This window comes from Heteronotia binoei, chromosome 8 (assembly GCF_032191835.1).
Source record: "Heteronotia binoei isolate CCM8104 ecotype False Entrance Well chromosome 8, APGP_CSIRO_Hbin_v1, whole genome shotgun sequence".
Lineage (NCBI taxonomy): Eukaryota > Metazoa > Chordata > Lepidosauria > Squamata > Gekkonidae > Heteronotia > Heteronotia binoei.
Window position 1 is genome coordinate 75,342,592 of NC_083230.1, and position 20,097 is coordinate 75,362,688.

At 40.0% G+C, this 20,097-nt stretch overlaps 1 protein-coding gene across 2 annotated transcripts in view; it reads right to left on the reverse strand.

The window, feature by feature from the left end:
- The window catches only part of NUP205 (nucleoporin 205), a 59,431-nt gene that overhangs the window by 7,409 nt on the left and 31,925 nt on the right, over nt 1-20,097 (reverse strand). For both annotated transcript variants that reach the window (XM_060245256.1, XM_060245257.1), the window contains exons 20-36: nt 19,250-19,331; nt 17,835-17,999; nt 15,469-15,593; nt 15,098-15,212; nt 14,188-14,337; nt 12,890-12,964; nt 11,847-12,004; nt 10,736-10,816; nt 9,884-10,075; nt 8,169-8,439; nt 7,166-7,264; nt 6,779-6,927; nt 3,848-4,039; nt 3,274-3,395; nt 2,308-2,446; nt 2,000-2,126; nt 571-647 (exon numbers count right to left, since the gene is read on the reverse strand). In XM_060245256.1, the coding sequence (XP_060101239.1) occupies nt 571-647; nt 2,000-2,126; nt 2,308-2,446; nt 3,274-3,395; nt 3,848-4,039; nt 6,779-6,927; nt 7,166-7,264; nt 8,169-8,439; nt 9,884-10,075; nt 10,736-10,816; nt 11,847-12,004; nt 12,890-12,964; nt 14,188-14,337; nt 15,098-15,212; nt 15,469-15,593; nt 17,835-17,999; nt 19,250-19,331 (2,319 nt within the window). The remainder of the gene's footprint in view (nt 1-570; nt 648-1,999; nt 2,127-2,307; nt 2,447-3,273; nt 3,396-3,847; nt 4,040-6,778; nt 6,928-7,165; nt 7,265-8,168; nt 8,440-9,883; nt 10,076-10,735; nt 10,817-11,846; nt 12,005-12,889; nt 12,965-14,187; nt 14,338-15,097; nt 15,213-15,468; nt 15,594-17,834; nt 18,000-19,249; nt 19,332-20,097) is intronic.

Consider the following 20,097-nt stretch of genomic DNA (forward strand, 5'->3'; position numbering starts at 1 on the left):
GTTATTGGTACTGACCTTCAAAGCCCTGCGCAGCCTGGGACTGCCTCTTCCTGTATGTGCCCCAAAGAGCCTTACACTCAGCAAATCAACATCTGCTGGCTGTCCCTGGCCCAGAGGATGTCTGTTTAGCTTTTACTAGGGCCAGGGCATTCCCTTGCTCTGGCCCACTTGAGACCTTCTACTGTTCTACAGGGCCTGTAAAATGGAGCTGTTCCACCAGGCATTTGGATGACCTCAGGTGTCCAATTAAGTCAGCCTCCCTTGCTGAAACCCTCCATTGTTAAGCAGCCCAGATTGAGATCTTATAGGCCCAGCAGCTGTGGCCTTTGAAACTACTGCACTTTAACCGGGAGTGCTGTTTTTAATGTATTGTTCTTAACTGTTTTAATTATTGAAATATAGCTTTGTTGTGATCTGCCCTGAGCCCACGTCCAGGGAGGGCAGAATACATCTTATAAATAGTACAGGAAATGTCTTTATCAGATCATAATAAAAATATATTAGGGGAAAAAAAGGTTTAATTTCAACTATTAAACAGAAAGCAAATGCTGTAATTATAGCACTATTTACCTGAAACCGTCCTATATGTCCTTGTAATTCAATCTGCATCCCTTCATTAATATCAATATCCAAGTCACCTAACACACCTAAAGAAATAATTCATGTGTATATTGAGATTAGAGTATACTGTAAACTAGCCTCCTTTGATTACATCATGATCATTACATCATGATCAGTCATGGTCTATTTAAATTGCAGATTAAACATACTAGAGCAATTTCTATCAGATCAAATTCTAGTAATTTAGAGGACTTACAGGCCATTGAGGAGAACTGCTCAAGGTGGTTACAGTAAGCACAACATGCATTCTATTCTTCAAGCATAAATACAGGCCACTTGATTCCCTGCCTCCCCCTCATCAACTTAAAGTCTATGAAGAGAAGTTTCTTATTTATTCATTAAACAAATAAGGTAAACTCACACAGCCAAACATTTCCTTCCACCGGTGCTTTTGTTTGGAGTGCTATTATTAAACAGACTGGTATGTCCCTGTTCCAAGGAAGAATGTTCAACGTTCACATTTATTCAGGATGTGCTGGACTTGGGGATACTATCAAACTTCTCATCTATGGAACGTTGACCCCAAAATACCAAGTTTAATTTTGTTCTCCCTTGTACAAATCAAGTCTGTGAGTCTGCAGTTTTCCACCATTTTCTGTTTCATGCTTTCCCCGCATCAAATATACATATTCTTCATATTCTGTTATTATACGTCAATAAATCAATATTATACATTATATTTTATATCTGAACTTCATAAACCTGAATTTATGTCAAGAAAAAGGAATGAATAAATCTTCACTACCAGCAACTTAAATGAATGGACCAAATCCATTCACAATGGCTACATACAAAAACTAAATAAACAAAAAAACCCATATTTGTCCATCCCTAGTAGTGTACCAGATTTTAGCATTCTGTCTGTTGGGAAGTGGAACAGTAATTTCAATGTCTCATTCATAAAAAGTTAATACATATTCAGCTAACCACAGATACAAAAATGCAGCAAGTAAACATCAAAAGAAATGGCTGCATAATCAATATGGAGTTAAAAGCTTATGTAAATAGGACTGATTTTGTTTAGCACCTAAAATGTGTTAACCTAGGTTAGTGGGGCTAGATGAAATTGACTAAAGAGAACTTTACAACTACAGAAGACTCTTCTTTCCAGATGCCACCCATCTAACTTCTGAAGGTGGGGTTACTAGCAGAATGACTAATAAAGTTCTTAACTGATGGACATGTTCCTGTGAGAGAAAGCAACCCTAATGAGCTTCAAGGATAGGTTACCATACAGGATTATACAAACTTGTGAACTACAAAGAGTTTTTGTCCTCTGCCTGTTGAGTTCCGTGCTAAGTGAAAATTTCATATGCTTTAGGTACAAAATGGCACATTTATGATCAGAACAAGTAAAAGAAGATGTCAAATATCTTACCAGGCAGAGCAGCTTTACTGATTATTCCAGTCAATAAGGCCAGTTCCTGAAAGGATCCTGCACTAACTTCCTGACACCGCAAAATTGCCTGGATCGTGTCAGAATGGGATATTAAAAACTGCAAAACCTGCACCACAGGAAAAGCAGAACATACAGAATTAAGTTTAACATTCAAATAAGATTTTACAGTATCGTATCGGAGCAGAAATAACAAGGGGGGAGGGGAGAACAACCCAGCAGCCTGCCATGAAAAGTAGCAACAATTGTTAACAGACAACATCAGTGAAAGTTCCTAACCATTTACTTACCTGTCCTGCAGCCTGCATATGCTGTGTCACAGTAGATGTGAGGATCACCTGGCACAGCTGCAGAGCCGGCAGAAGAATCTGGCGATAACGCTCTACAGGGGCGGGAATGAAGACAGGAGATTCTCTCATTCCAAATATTCTGAGGGAGGCAGAAAAACAAACCAAAAGAAGAGTTGACTGGTAGCTTTAATGAAGCATCAGAACAACTGATTACATGAATATATAAATACAGGAAGTTGCCTTAAAACTCAGTCATGCAACTGATTCAGCTAGACTAGTATTATCTCCTCTAACTGGCAGCAGTTCACCTTAGTAAGCAATCTTCACAATTCTGCTATCTTTTCTCTAGAGATGCTGAGGACTGAACCTTGGAACTTAAGCAGGGCTTTTTTTCCTGCCAGAGCCCACAGGAGCAGAGCTCCAGCTGGCCCGACCACAGCCACATGCTCCCAGGACAGGTGGTGTGGCCTAATATGCAAATGAACTTCTTGCTGGGCTTTTTCTACAAAAAAAGCACTGACCTTAAGTATGCAAAGCACTGAACTCTGCCTTTTTAAAATCCACTCCACTGGTCCTTGGAACAGCAGAGTGGCTATGCTTGGCTCACAGCTCTGACCAGAACCACTGAGCTTTAAATGGAGACTCAAGTCCACTACCTCAACTGTTTAGCTTATTAACAGTAAGGGGGGAGGAACAGTACAAATATTGTATTATTATGCTGATGGGGGGGAATCAAGATTTCACAAATTATGATTCACTTTGCAATGCTTCTGGATCTCTGCAGAGCTCTGTTGTAACAAGCACAAACACAAGCCACTGACAACTTTTTAACCAGTAATTTTATTATTTCTGCTTTCAGTGCAAATTAATGCCACAAGAGTTAAATAAATTCATTAGGATGTATTTTATATATTTATTGACTTACAACTTTGTCACTCTATGGCCAAGTTCCGAGAAAAAACTTACCCCTGCTGATCTGTTTCCGGTCGCATGTCGTACACTCGACACTGTGCAAGCCTTACAATCACACCAGATCTTAGCAACTCTAATGCTCCCTGCTGTATTTTGGCCACTTTGGTCAGGAATGCCTGGAATACATAACAAAAGGCAAAATGAGCCAAACAGGTTGTACAGTAAGAACCTGCTTTTACAAATGTTTTACTCCTAAACTCTTTTCTCTCCTTTAGCGAGCTATTACATTAAAACACATCTGAAATTAAAAGACACAAGTTACATTTCTGTTATGCGATAACATACATCAAAATGCATATGTTGAGAGTATCTGAGCTACTCCTCAAGCTAGCACAGACAGAGGGTGGAAAGGAAAAGGGCAGAACATTAAACTTTATAACAAAATCTCTAGAATGCAACACCTAGTTAGAATAGGCTCAAATAGCTGCTAGGATTTGTGCAAGCCATTTAGTTAGAACTCATGACAAAAACCCCAATCACCACTGCAAAGTTCTCTTCAATAATACTGGTTCAAAGAATGAGTCAGACAGTATTTTACAACCAAACATGAACCACCCTTTGGCTTTACCATTTTTGACTCATAGGTGTACAGTGCTTTCAGGAGAGGAGGCTGGGGTGTGAGCAAGCTTTGTAGCTTAAGGTCATCATCTGCTAGGCTGTCCACAAGCACTTTCAAGTAGCCACTGTTGGAGAGATACACCAGCCATTGTTGTTGCTTATCCACAGAGACAATGCGATCAAGTAAGGCCAGAGCCAGCATCTGAAAGAGAGGGCGACTGATTCAATTCATTAACAGAGATGCAAAGACTATCTAATCTCTACCTAGAAGGAATCAATTCATACACACAAACTGATTTCATTCAGACCACTACTTCCTCAGCCAATTTACTGAAGATTTCTTCCCTAGGAGACTCACCACAGTTGCTAAATGCCAACTAGTCAAATTTTAGAGTGTTTTGTATTTTCAAAAGAAAGAGTAAGAGTCCAGTAGCATCTTAAAGATTAACAAAGTTTGTGTTAGGGTATGAGCTCTCATGAGTCACTCACTGCTCACTTCTTCAGATATGGTCGAATATGGGGCCATGGATTGTTTGATGTGGCTGGGGTGGTAGCTGGAGGCATGTAGATATGTTTGCTGACTTGTCAGTTTCCTGTATAATGTGGCACTTATGTGTCCCTCGTGTATCTGTAATGTGGTGTCCAGGAAGTTTATTTCTTGTGTACAGTAATTCATAGTTATGTTGATAGTGGGGTGGAAACTATGGAAAGCCTGGTGAAATCTCTCGAGGGCTTCTTTACTATGGGTCTAGCCAATAAAATATCATCGGTTAATCTCATGTAAAGGAGAGGTGCCAATGGGTAGGAGTTCAGAAACTGCTGTTCTAGAACCACCATGAAAATGCTGGCATACTGTGGAGCCATGCAGGTGCCCATGGTTGTGCCATTGATGTGGAGGTATAAGTTCTCACCAAACCTGAAGTAGCTATGGATGAGAACAAACATGTAGAGTTTAGTTGCAAGACGATGTTTCTAATGGCTTGTAGTCCATTCTGATGGGGGATGTTGGTGTACAGGGACTCAACATCCATAGTGGCTAGAATGCTGTTTTCTGGGAGATTAACAGTGATTAACACAGCTACTCAACTTGTTGTATTTGCAAAATAATTACAAATATTATTGGGGGGAGGTGTTTCAGAAAAACAGTTGCCCACTTTCAGTTTTGCCATTCTGCTAGTGTGTTAATTTCAAAGATAAATCTGGGCAGGCAAAATGAAAAACCAGCTAAGTCTGATGACATTTTATAGTACAATTATTTGTTTCATTAAACGCTCCTCAAATGCATACATCACTGAATGCATCTACCTCACTAATCTGCCTGATTTAGAAACTCTTCATTAAGGCATAAGCTTTTAAAAGAAGAGTGGTGCTGATTCTTGTGCTGCATCCCTTGATTATCCCTTTTTAAAAAGTTTTTTCCAGTAAACAACTCACTGATTTTTAGGGAAAAAAGCTCAGAGCTAGCCAACATGAAAAAAACATGGTGTACAATTTAAACTAAAAAACTGGGCAGAATGATTAACTTTGTCTAGGTCCCACCCCTCCTCTACAGTCATAACTTGTTATTACAGCTTATTTCCCCAGCCAACTCAAATTTGGGAAATTCCTGGAGATTTGGAGTTGGAGCCAGGGAGGGCAGGGTTTGGGGAGGATCCAAAGTGGGGTTTAATGTTATAGAGTCTACCCTCCCAACCAGCCATATCTTTGTAATTTAGGGATAAGACGTAATTTCTGGGAGATCTCTAAGCCCCATCTGGACATTAGCAACCTTATTGGATTTATATCCCGCCCTCCACTCCAAAGAGTCTCAGAGCAGCTCACAGTCTCCTTTACCTTCCTCCCCCACAACAGACACCCTGTGAGGTGGGTGGGGCTGGAGAGGGCTCTCACAGCAGCTGCCCTTTCAAGGACAACCTCTGCCAGGGCTATGGCTGACCCAAGGCCATGCTAGCAGGTGCAAGTGGAGGAGTGGGGAATCAAACCCGGTTCTCTCAGATAAGAGTCCGCACACTTCACCACTACACCAAACTGGCTCTTATCTACCCGACATCATAATAATATGCATTTCCCAACTCACTGCCTGCTGCTGGTAGTGAAATTTATAACCTCAGGAGGCATACTATATATTATGAAGGGAGGAAGCAGAAATTTGGGTGCTGTTTTTTGTGGCCACTACATATTTTTCATAGTGAAGTTGCCTTATATTCTGTCATATCACTGGTTCATCAAAGTCAGTATTGTCTACTTTGGCAGCAGTTCTCTAGAATCTCAGATTTTTTTTTTTACACCACCTACTACCTGATCCTAGATGTTGGAGACTGAACCTTGGAACTTCAACTTGCCAAAGCAGATGCTCTACCACTGAGCTATGGCCTCTCCCCAATATGTAATCCAGACCGGTCCTCCATGCCATTCAACATTATTACTTTCCTTTACAAAATGGAAAGCTACAATGGCATTTTATGGACTACTTAAAAAGTAAAGGACAGATTGATACATACACCAGCAGCTTCTACACTCTTCCTATGCTATATTTCTTTTCAACAATATTCCTTAAAATCTTTCCAGTTGTAGAATAAACAGGGAACTTCACAGACTAAATAAATAAAAGGAAGACAAAACAACCACTTGCACATTCAGTAAGGCAAATTCATTTTTCCCATTGCAAGAAATGAATGGTATAAACTGTAACATTCCACGTGAATTTGAAAACCCAATTCACTACTACCTTAGTCAGACTTACATGCCAAATATTCAATACACTTTGCCTTGTGTAAGTGATTAGGTAAGGTATAAGATTTGCAAAGTCTCTTTTAAAAGAAACAAATCGTTAAGAGATTCCTTCTTTTAATAAATGGTATAAATCCTTCAAATAGTAACACTGAAAAATTCCAGGTTATCAGATGGGCCTGTTAAAAATAAAAGAAATAAATCTATTTACCCGCCCTATTTCATGGCCATCACAGGCATCTCGGCAAACAACCTCCATTAGGGCAGAACCATAGCTTTCAATAATTGCCATATTTTCTCGCTGCAATTTACTGAAAGCATCTTCAGGTGCTGTTAGACGCTCCCACATAGTCTTCTTGGCTACAAATAAAAGGGAAAAAATTAAGAGGGACTAGAGCTACTAAATAGTCAAAAAGGGATGTGTGGGTACAGGAATATTACTGCCGATGTAGATTGGGAAATAGTGAAAGACTATGAGGGTGACATAAAGTGCTGAGGCTAAGTATGACCATCAAAACACCATCAATATTCTGGAATAACACATGACAGTTATATCTTTATTTAATTATGAAAAAAAAACCATTAAGTTACATTCTACCTGCTTCCAAGGTGTCTGGTTCATCTGGTCTCTGAGCAATCTGTAAATAGTAGAGCAGTGATCCATAAAGGTGCGTTCTCACTCGTTGGAATCCACCACCTACTCAGATGAAACAGAAGTATTTCTAGTGAGATGCAAGTTGGCAGACTTGTATCTTTCTTCAGCCACATCTCTCCACACCATCCTCGGTTTATCTCCAGAACTCTAGCTTTTGTAATACAAAACCAAACCTGTTTATGTGGAGCTAGCATCATTGGACTTCGATAATGTTATTAATTTTTTTTAAATGAACAAAGATATTTTAGTAAGATATAGCCAGTTTCCTATTTCTGACTGTACAGATCACATCTGCTTGGTTTCTTTCAGCATTATACTTTGTTTACCGTAAGAACATAAGAAGAGCACTGCTGGATCAGCATCCTGTTTCACACACGGCCAACCTTTGGAGGGCCAACAACAGGGCATAGAGGCCAAGACTTTCACATGAAACTACCTTATACGGAATCAGATTCTTGGTCCATCAGTCAGTATTGTCTACATAGACTAGCAGCAGCTCTCCAAGGTCTCAGGCTGAGGTCTTTCACATCACCTACTGCCAGATCTTTTAACCAGATACACCAGGGATTGAACCTGGAACCTTCTGCATGCCAAGCAATGTTCTGCTACTGAGCCACAGCCCCTCCCAGTGTTGTCTCCTGGCTTGGGATTCAGAGGTATAGTGCCTCTGAATGTGGGGGTTCACCTCAGTCACCATGATTAGTAGCCACTGACAGATTCATGGAAGGTAAATCTATCTAATCCCCCTTTAAAGCTATTTATTCCTGTGACCATCACTACATCCTCTGGCAGCAAATTCCACATTTTAATCTCTCTGTGGTTTGGTCTGTCTTGAATCTATTATCCATCAACTATATACTGGTATAATGATAATTATTAAGGAAGCATTATCCACGTATTGGTTTTGTAGCATCTTCCCCCCAAAAGGGTAAAGATGATTCATTACCTGTTTTCAATATAAAATCCAGAATTTTTTTCAAGATGATATGGAGAGAAGAATCTCCAATGGAAGCAAATCCCACAGCCATGCCTTCAGAACCAAGTGGTGATGTGAAAGAACCATCCAGCATCAAGACAAACTGTGAGTGTCCGGGTATAGGTTCAGCCAAGAGTTGCTTTTGCTCTGTTCGCACAGATTGACTAAGGTGGGCAGTCAGAGTGAACACAGCTCCTGCCACAACAGGCATTAATTCCTGAGCAGCATCATCATCCAGGATCTTACAGGGGGAGAAAAAGAGTCACTGTTTTAGAACTTGATAGGCACACAAACCCAGCCAATTTCTGTAACTCTCTAATGCAACCTCCTGTAAGTGCCCTATGCTCTTTAACATTTACATGAAACCAGTGGGTAAGATCATCTGGAAATTTGGGCTGGGTTGTCACCAACACGCTGATGACACTGAGCTCTATCTCGTGCTTCCAGCTGATCCTGGGGAGTTGTGGAAACTCAGAAATGGTGCCTGGAGGCAATTTTGGAGTGGATGTTGGCTAATAAACTGCAGCTTAATCTCAACAAAAGTACTACAGGTGGGTGGAAGGTCTGACTTGGGATTTAAAGTGTCACCTGTTCCAGATGTGGTTGCTCTCCCTTTAAAGGCACAGCAGGTGGCAGCTTGGGAGCTGTGGCCTGGAGTGCTTTTTACCAGCTTCCAACTAGATAGTCAGCTGCAGTAGCGGCTCCCAACCTTTTTGGCACCAGGGACTGGTTTCATGGAAGGCAATTTTTCCATGGACTGGGAGGGGGGGCAGCGGTTTTTACCACCCCAGGCTGCCCCCCTGCCCCCCATGGTGGTCTTTAAATTGGGGGGGGGGGGGAGATTGGGGCTATTTCTGCCACTTCCCTGCTAGGTGGCCAGGCGGCAGAAGGCCAATCTGCCTTCCCCTCCCATTTAAAGACCCCTGCCTGAGGCTGCGCTGCCTCTTTTGTCTGCCCGAGTCACAGGCAGGCGGGGATGGTGCCTCCACCTTGCTCTGCAGCCTGGTTGCTAGCAGGCCATGGACCGGTACCGGTCCATGGACTGGTGGTTGAGGCCCGCTGAGCTACAGCACTTCCAAGGCAGAAAAGATCTGGCTACTGTGATGCATACCCTGGGAACATTTAGATTAGATTGCTCAGATGTGGTTTATCAGGGGCTGCCCTTTAAAGTGCCCAGATATTTCAGCTACTACTGAACGCTGTAGCCAGGATGTTGATTGAAGTGGGTTGTAGGAACCATATCACCCCAATCTTGGTCCATCTCCACTGGCTGCCAATTTGCTTCTGGGTACAATTCAAAGTGCAGGTGTTGACCTTCAAAGCCCTACGTGGTTTGGGACCAATATACCCACCAACACCCTTATGAACTCTCTGGAGCACCGTGGAGGCCCCGCTTCAGGCGCTCCCTACCTGAGATTAGATGGGGAGCAACCCAGGAGAGGGCCTTCCCAATTGTGGCACCAAAACTCTGGAACCCCAGTCTGACCAATTCTGTTGCCATCTTCCACCAGATAGATTTTTATAGTGGTTTTTATTGTTAAACAGTAACTTAATGCAGACCAATAAATATTTCATAATTTGATTATTTTTAAAATCACAAAAAGTAGTTATTAAAAAAATCCCACATACAAATGAAGGTTCCTGTATATTCAGGGTAAAAAACTAACATATTTCAAGGGGCTTACTTTATCATGAACATCTTGTAGCAGGTCACGGATAATGAGCTGCCTTTCTTCAGGCTGAATGAGGTCCTGTGGGCAGGCAGTCAATATGATTTCCACCAGCTGCCTCCAGGATTCCAGAGCATGCCGCTTTGCATAGAGACACTGAAGCAACTTATTCCGCTCCACAACATATTGAAGAATTGTGTTGATTTCCTGGTCATCCAATAAAAGGAAGATTCATTAGTTCACAACAGAAAAATCGTGGGTAAATGGCTGCATTTTTAAACACAGCTGAAGTCACAAACAATATATATAAAAAAGTCATCTGAGAAATTATTTTGTTCCTATATTCTTAGCCTACCACTGAGCAGGGTATTGTGAATTTTTAACATTTAGTTTACAGAGCTGTCCTTTCCCCTCAGGTGTCTGTGGAACCTTTCAAGCAAACACAAGATTCAAAGGTTTATTGAGGATTGTACTTGGAAATTGCTTAAAAGGGAAGCTGTCATCCTTGGAGACACACAGGTTATTTTCCCAAAGAAGTTCCTTTTAACCTTCTTGTGCTAACTACTAAATAATTGTAGTAGGTTTTATGAAACCCAAAGAATTTGTGCACCTTTGCACACCTCCAAATTGTGATCTTAGAATTTTCAAAGTCATTGATCCTGAAAACAGACCTTATCAAAAAGCCAGGATCGTATAGTGCAAAGACAGTTTCGTCCACTTTCAAAATTTAACTATAAGACTGTACAAATTGAAAAGGAATACACACATGAACATTCACAAAGAAGATCTTAGGACTGGTACAAGTGGGGAAAAGTCAGTTCAGCCATGCATCTGTTTTCAAGATCAAATGTTATTATACAGACTTACGTCCATGAGCAAAGGTCTCTGTCCAAGGGCTGCCATTCCTTGTAAGGCATTAACTTCAGCAACCAGAACTTTGTGAACATGCTAGATTTGAAGAGAGGAAACAAAAAACTCTTGTCATGCTTTTTGGTATTTGAAAATTTTCTTTAAGGTGGAGGCCTTGTGGACATAACAGAATTTCTATGTTGACTTTTTTTTAAAAGATGGGTAGCTGTGTTAAGTCTGTAACTTTCACTTTTCTGAAACCTTTTCAATTTCATATTACCCAGTTTCTAGTTGCTTCCATAATTTGATTTGCATCTCAGATCAATCCAAAGGCTTATATTACATTAACCAGAAGAAATATTACTGAACAATTTAACATTAGTTTATTTTCTCCCTTTCTGACCCTGAAATTGAAGGAACAATAGTATTCACCCAGATTATATACAGAACCCAGCACAAGAAGTATGAGCCTGAAGTGAACCTTATCTCACCAACAAGTAAGTACAACATAAATAACTTGAAAGCAGAAGAACTCTTGACCGAAAGTACAGATTTAAGGAGCTACTGATGCATCCTTAGAATTTAGGACACGCCCCAGCTGCATGAACACTTTTAACCCTTACGGACTTCAAGGTGAGAGTTAATGCTTAACATCCATAAAAAGAAATGGGACTTAACTATGGGATTAGGCAGTAGGAATGATGTTTGCTTTGCTTGTACCCCACAAAGATGTGGGAGGATCATGCGATCAGCACACCAACCTGCTTCCCTATAATTCTGATGACACAAGAGCACAAGAGCCTTACACCCGTGTTCAAACCGCATTTCTGCTTCTTCAGATAAATCTATTACTGACAACTGCTGAGCTGGTATTAGTTTCTGTAGACTAGGCAGACACGGCCTCATGGTAAAGGGGAGGTATGTCTTCCGGTTAGTGCTTTTGTCTGTTCGATGCTGTAAGCTGGTTTATTTCTGGCACAACTGATGCAGAGATAAATAAACCCTTGCTCAGAGAGGCAAGGCAGACGCATTTTTTCCTCAACACGCGTGTTGTGTGGTTCATTCCAACACTTAACTTTGACTGGAGCATTATGAAAAACAAATCTCTACACATTGCAAGGCTTCTGACCTTGACATTGCAGATGACTGGCCCACGTGCACTCTTGTTCTCACAGTTGGCAATGACCTGCTCAATCTGAGCCCGGTCAAAAAAATCCAGTTGCAAAGGTTCTGGGATCTCCTGTCTAAAATCAATTGAGTCCAGGATGCTCAAGATCTTCCTGCGTACTAAAGAGAAGAGAAGAAGTCTATTCAGAAACATAATAAATTGGAGAGATTAGAATTCAGCTGAACTCTGAAATTAAACAGTCTTTATGAGTAACAGTTTCCATTAAACTTACTCTGAACTTGTTCACATTAATTTTCTTTTTTTAAAATCAGGAAATACACACAGATATTCATAATATACAACAGGAAAAAAAAATCTTCCAAGTTCATTTAATTATGTTTTCAACACATTAATGAATCTCCAAAGGTTTTGTTCATTAGGATTCTCATACCTACTCAGAGAATCACAGAGTTGGAAGGGACATCCAGGGTCATCTAAGTCCAACCTCCCTGCACAATGCAGGAAGCTCACAATACCTCCTCCATACACATACATCGAGCTGGCAAGTGGGAGTAGGAAGGGTAGAGCACGGTGTTTTAGCAGTGCCCGCCGCTTTTGGGTTGAAAGCGGCGGGGAGCTGCTAAAATGCCTTGCTCTTTGGAGGCTTCCAAGGAAAAAAATCCAGTTGCAAAGGTTCTGGGATCTCCTGTCTAAAATCAATTGAATCCAGGATGCTCAAGATCTTCCAAGGAAGCCTCTGAAGAGCCAGGTCGCCTGCATAATGACATCACTTTTTGACATCATCGTGCCGCACGCAAAATGACCAGAGGGGGGCACCGGGCCTGCATACATCCCCAGTAACCTCTGTTTCATGCCCAGAAGAAAAACAAAGTTAGCTTACAGTTATGCTGATCATCTATCAATGGTATTTTGCCACATTCAACAAGACTAGCCCCCACCTTCCAAAGTGTCTCATTTCATGATCGCTATAAACAGTAGCACAGTGAATGGGAAATCTTCCCAATCACAATTAGAATCTAAGTAAATCAGCCTCTAAGCCTCACCTTTAGAAGCAGTGTCAAAGTGAAGAAAGCCAGTTACAGACCGACTTTCATCTTCTGTCCCTCCTTCACCATCAGCTGAGAGGATTGATCAAAATAAACATGTAAGGGTGCAACACAAAAAAATTCTTTTACAAATTCAGCAATTTAGGACATATACTGCTGTCTAGACAAATGCACCCTAAAAATGAAAATTAATCAGGTTGCAACAATTAATTACACATTGTATAATCAAGGTGTCTGTTAGATGCTAGAGAGGGTCAGAATGTACTGCAAATACTCAGTGATGGATCGCTTTTGATTTAGCTTTTAATTTTATAATTAAACTGCTATGTTTATTTTTAGTATTGGGACAAATATCTCTATGTTACATCAGTCCATCAATCAACTTTCATTAATATAACAAAACATTTAAAAAGCAGGCCTCTTATTTGTAGTAGTTCTCTGAGCTTGCAGTCCTGATAGGTTAATGCAATACAACATACCACATGATGATGAGACTCTCGCATGCCAAACCAGTATGACACCCTACCCCGCCTAATCGGAACGTGGTTAACCTCACTCATCCCATGAAGCAGCAGTCAAACTTGATCCCTATCCAAGGGCCATATTTATTATTGATAACTACCAGGGCCTACTCCAATTTGTAATTAGTTTGGACTTTAGAGAGATTTTCTATGTGCCCAATAGACTACAGTAGATGTATTTGGAAAAATCAAATTAATAAATAAATCAGAAGTAAGCTACCTCTAGTTTCATCTTTGAGAAGTTACCAGTGCCATAGCCTCATGCAGTGACATGCAAGAACTGAGTGAACATTCAGAATACTGTGAACATTCAGAATACTGAACCCAGGGCTTTTTTTCTAGGGGAATGCGGTGGAACAGAGTTGCAGAACCTCTTTGTGGAAATAAAATTCTCAAAATATGTTCAAAAGTTAATGAGGAGCACCTCTGTGTTTTGCCTTCATTTCCCTCTTGAGAGTTCCACCACCTTTTTTTTCAAAAAAAAGAAGCCCTGACTGAATCCAAGCTACAAACAGAGGCTCAGCTCTAATGTCCACACTGGCCAGAATAGTTGGAACACAGTAGGCAAACAAAAAATAAAGAATATTTTTCTCCATTTCGTAAGTGGGAGCCCGCATGCCACATCATTAATATGGCAATTATAAGCTCAATATAGCATCAGAAAGACTATAAAATATAAGGAAAGCATAACAAGTTGATATGAAAGTGAAAAGAGATTCAAATAAGCAACTCAGTCTCAGAGCTCAACTCTACCCAGTCACAAATCCCATTTACCTAAGTAATGTTTTACTGGCATGTCATCTAACAGGAGGTGCAGGAGTCTGTGTGTGTGGGAACGTTGGCGGTTCAGGGATGTTACACGCAGTTCTATGGATGCAGTCTTCATTAACCATGACATCTGATTCAAGGCTGGAATCTCATGCTCTAAACAGAGAAAACAGGGCAAGAATGGCACAGTTAAGGATTCTGTCAAAAAGCAAGATACTTGTCCCAATACTAAAAATAAACATAGCAGTTTAATGCTAAAATTAAAAGCTAAATCAAAAGCGACCCATCACCGAGTGCACATAAAGTACTGTCAAGTTATTTTATTTATTCATTGTGATTTATATCACATCCTACCCCGCAAGCGGGCTCAGGGCAGCTAACACCTTGTCATAAAACCACAAAGAATAGAGCAATAAAGAATTAAGTAAACAGAATTAAGACTAAGGCCAATTCTACACTAGACCTTTAATTCTGGTTCAGCCCTGTCCCCAGACTGACATTCTACACTTGAAACATGGAATCGTAGAAACAACCCTATGCATTTATGATTCTAGTGTAGAAAATCATTTTGGGGAGATGGCTGAACCAAGATTAAAGGTCTAGTGCAGAAGTGGTCTAAATAATTTAAAAGTACCAATACATAGTAGCAGCCAGTGCTGCAGTTGAATTGTGGCAACTTCACACTTTTTCATGTCGATTAAGCAGGGATGGTTTGCTAGTGCCTTCTTCTGAAATCTGCTTTGGTGGTCTCCCATCAAAATATTGATCATGCTCAGCTTCCGAGGTCGGCTATACTATACCATTCCACATCCCAACTTTCTTCTTTCTAAGCTCCCCAAATGGTGTTTATTGCTTTTCAAACAAATGAGAACCAGATTTTTAAAAGTTAGCTATATGAGACTATTTTCAGTCTTACCTTTGACAGAAAATGGTAAATGTTGCAACTGAGAGAATAAGAAATCCTGGCTGGTCCTTAAATATCTCATGGTTGGTCCTGAAGTATCAGAGCAGGCACACAAATGATAAATCACCTGTTTATTTCAAGAGAATTCAGAGATCAGTTCACTTTTATAAGACTGCAAGGCAAGGCATACTAGGTAAGAGGGAAATTCTAGCCAGAGTAATATGTAATTAAGTTCTGTATTTGACCTTCACTCAAAACTGAATAAATCACAATACAAAATTCTCCTGGAAAAGACAGCTTAAGTGACCTGCAAAAATAGAATATTAACTGAAGGCTTGTTGCTTTTATACCAGGGAACTTAGAAAAGGAGATATTTTGTATACCTGATAACACAGCTCTGCCAGATGGGGAGATTCTTGAACTGCTGTGGGCCCAGACCTGGTTTTAGAACCTTTTTCCAGTATGTTCAATATTGCATGAAGACAAGTACGAGGGCAACCTAAAACACCTTTAAATGCAAGATTTATACTTGGGTAAATAGGTAGTAAATATAAGTCTTAAACAAAAATAAATATTTCCTTCAGTATACTAAACTTGAAAACAGCTTTCCAATACCATCCTTATTTGTTACTACATTTCGTATTACTGCTTGTCATACCATATTCATCATATATATCAGAGTGCGTGAGCTCTGACTCATGAAAGCTCATGCTGGAATAAACGTTGTTGGTCTTTAAGGTGTCACTAGTCTTCTGTTCTATTATACCACATTTATGTCTTCCATTCTGTATATGTCCAAATGTGCACGTTATACCATTAAAGGTCTGGATGAATTGAAATATTTATGTCAATGTTTTTCACCCAAGATGACCCACAGCCGAGTGGACATCTATTTTTCCTGTTACTTATGGTATTGTACCATGCGATCTATGGCCTAGTGTGACCCCCAACCCAATAAGAAACACACCGAGAAGTCCTCTGAGGAAGAAAACAAACTAAAAGGTTTATCAATAGACTGGAAGAATACAGGGAACAGAGTCCTCAGAAAACCCAAAAGTTCTCTGAGGAATACAACTTTGACATGGGGTCTTATACCCTTTGTGACAGAAGCAAATTATACAAAACACACATAATTGGTTGAACAGGTAAAAAGATCATTTGACTTGGCAAAGCTCCATTGGATAATCCCAATTTTGGGATAGTCCTCCCAAAATTAGCAATTGTTTATGTTAAGACAGAACACATCCCTCTTGTTTGGTAAGTCGTAAAACAACTCTGCAGAGGAAGATGTGCCTGCTTCAAGGCCATTTGGTACTCCAAAAGACATAAGAACATAAGAGAAGCCATGTTGGATCAGGTCAATGGGCCATCCAGTCCAACACTCTGTGACACACAGTGGCCAAAAAAATTAATTTTTAATATATATATATATATACACACACACACACACACACACACTATGGCTAATAGCCACTGATGGACCTCTGCTCCATATTTTTATCTAAACCCCTCTTGAAGCTGTCCATGCTTGTAGCCATCACCACCTCCTGTGGCAGTGAATTCCACATGTTAATCACCCTTTGGGTGAAGAAGTACTTCCTTTTATCTGTTTTAACCTGACTGCTCAGCAATTTCATCGAATACCCACGAGTTCTTGTATTGTAAAAAAGGGAGAAAAGTACTTATTTCTCTATCTATCCCATGCATTATCTTGTAAACCTCTATCATGTCACCCCACAGTCAACGTTTCTCCAAGCTAAAGAGCCCCAAGCGTTTTAACCTTTCTTCATAGGGAAAGTGTTCCAAACCTTTAATCATTCTAGTTGCCCTTTTCTGCACTTTTTCCAATGCTATAATATCCTTTTTCAGGTACGATGACCAGAATTGTACACAGTATTCCAAATGAGACCACACCATCAATTTATACAGGGGCATTATGATACTGGCTGATTTGTTCTTAATTCCCTTCCTAATAATTCCCAGCATGGTGTTGGCCTTTTTTACTGCAAACGCACAGTCTTGACATTTTCAGTGAGTTATCTACCACGACCCCAAGATCTCTCTCTTGGTCAGTCTCTGCCAGTTCACAACCCATCAACTTGTATTTGTAGCTGGGATACTTTGCCCCAATGTGCATTACTTTGCACTTGGCCACATTGAACCCCATCTGCCACATTGACGCCCACTCACCCAGCCTCAACAGATCCCTTTGGAGTGCCTTACAATCCTCTCTGGTTCTGTGTGCTATCAAAACATCCAAAGTTCCATAAACTATGGTAAATCTGTCTTTTAAGTTGAATCAGATTGGTTTCTCAAAAGAGATGCTCTATTCTTTGAGTCCGCAGGCCCGGCCTCTTCTCCAGGTTAAATCAAGACATGCTGCGACCTACAGATCTTGAGGTCTAAAATTACACTAACAATTTACACTGAGGCCTTAAACTGACAATACGCCAGGGCTATTAAGCGCAATTTACCAGATAGGAATGCAGGGCTGCGCCAACAAAGAATACTTTCACTTTTGCAGCCAAGTCAAGCCGCACAGAAATGAAGGCTAATTCTACTGAACCATATTGAGAATAAATGCAAATAAATGTTATTCTATACTTCTACTCATACTCTTAAATGTTATAAAAGGTAGTATAAATGTGTACCAAAACTAGTGCATTCCACAGTATCATTCTTTTCAAGTGGTATACAAAGGTGGTTATCCATCAGCTCCACATTTCTACTGCCCCCTTCAATTGTGTACCTGCATCCTGCAAGTTTGTGGTGCTGACAGGCTTCTTGAGTTCATAACCCAGAAGATACAACGCAAGATTGGGTGGGCTGCACTCCAGAGAAGTGATAAGAAGGTTCAAGATATTGATCCTTGTTTCATGGTAGATCTGAACTCGCTTTCTTTCAGGTTCAAGTTCTTAGAATAAAAAAAATACATCCATTTTAGAATATTTTGAAGTGGACATTTCATAAACCATTCAAAGGTTGTTAAATATGCTTGAAAGTGGCCAAATGCCTAGTTTCTGTAGTGAGTAAGGATCATATCCTGCCAATATGATAGAAAAATGTTTGTACAACAGGAAAGAAACTGCATTTTTAATTGTATCAACAAGGCTTTAGTAATCATATTTAAACAGGAACCTTGTAGTGCTTTAAAGGCTAACAAAATAGTATTCCAGCATTAAATGAGGTTATCATCACTATGTAGGCATTTAAGTTAGGGAGATGAAAAACAAACTGCACAGTTGAAGGGTCATGAAATGTATGAAGTAATGGGTAAAATGAAATTTATGCATTTTATAACAGCATTTCATGCCCCTTTGACCCTGAAGGTTGTTTTCTTTTTCTATATGGCATGTATACATTACTCATAAGGTGCAGCAAGACTCCTATTTTTGCTACAACAAACTAGCGCATCTACCCCCCTCCCGCCCTTGGAATTATAATCAAATGTATTTATGGATGAGTCAGCTATTTAAAAGTTTTGTGAACATTTATAAATTAGCTTTACTTCCTATTTGCTTATTTTCTGTTTACAATTTGGCTCAAAACAAAAAAATAAGTGACACAAGACACTGAATCCAGTTTTAGGCCACCTTTCTAATCTATGCAAAATAAATACAATACCTTTATGTTTTGCAGTTAAAGCCCTCATGACCCTCCCTGACTTTTTCAGTTGTTCTATAATAGAAGAAACGTCAGGGTGAAACTATATTATCAAAACATTTATTACAAGAAAAAATTGGGTGAAAGGAAAAACCTTGTGGCCTCTACTTCTAAGTAGACTCTACTTCTAAACAGTCTATGATGAAAAGTATCAGTGTGCACACAGGCACTTTAATATTCCAATATACAGACTGCAATAAAAACACAAGAGTGCACACAGGCACTTTAACATAACCTCTTTTCCCAACAGTCTGCACAAAATGAATCCAAACAGTCTGCAGAAAAATAAATCAGGGTGCATACAGGCAGGCAGTTTTTAAAGGTTAAGAGTCTGCGTGTGACTCATAAACCAAAATAATAAGAAAATAGTCTGTATAGTTTCACCCTGACGTTTCTTCTATTATAGTTCTGCTTAAACACAGGGAGCCCCTTTTTTTCTACAGTACTTTTTCAGTTGTTTAGCAGCTTTTATAATGGAAATAAATACTGATTATTATATACCTTCCACGGGATTGATGATTTCTTCTGCAGTTTCACTGTCCAAACACTCCACAAACCCAGCCATCAATTTTTGGCTAATACTCTGGGGAACATAATTGAAAAAACAGCAATTTAAATATCACAGACTGATTTAAAGCAAAATACCTCAAAGCGTGCCCCCCCTCAAACATTAGAAAGCATATGTACAGAAGGAAAGGGATTTTTCTCCCAGTTAAATTCCAGCATCAACATATGAACCAATACAGGAGGTGCCTAATGCCAAAAGTGGCCACAGGCACTGTGGACAATAAGCCTTTCCCATGAAGAATGATGCAATGGCAGAGGTAAGGGAAAGTCAGGCTTCAGGGCATATTCTGGCTGGGAGGAAAAACCCACAGAAAAACAAGATCTCAGCCCAAGTTTTCCTTTGTTTGCCAAAACTAATTTCACCTCACATTCTAAGAGGCGTTTTTGGACTAAGATGTGCTAAGCTATCACAATTAAGAACTTTTCTGGAAGAACAGGGACAGTTCAGCTAGCAAGAATGGCCTGAGTAATTACTGAAAATTCTTGCTGGCCTATAATATCAAAGTGCTGTAAATGCCTGCTAGCATAAGCCTGCTTACAAGCATAGAAGAGAAAAAAAGTGTAAGGACTTCCTGAAGTTCATCTAATCTGACCTCCTCAAACTGATGCTGAATCTGCTCAAACTAATACATCGCCTTCTTAAACTACCATGCACAATGACTGCCACCGTTCCAGGAAATTCAGTTGATGGAATAACTTTTTATATGATGAAGACTAACACCCAGCCTGCCTCTTGTACCATTGGCTACAGCAGTGACAAACAGCAAGTATCACAGATTGTA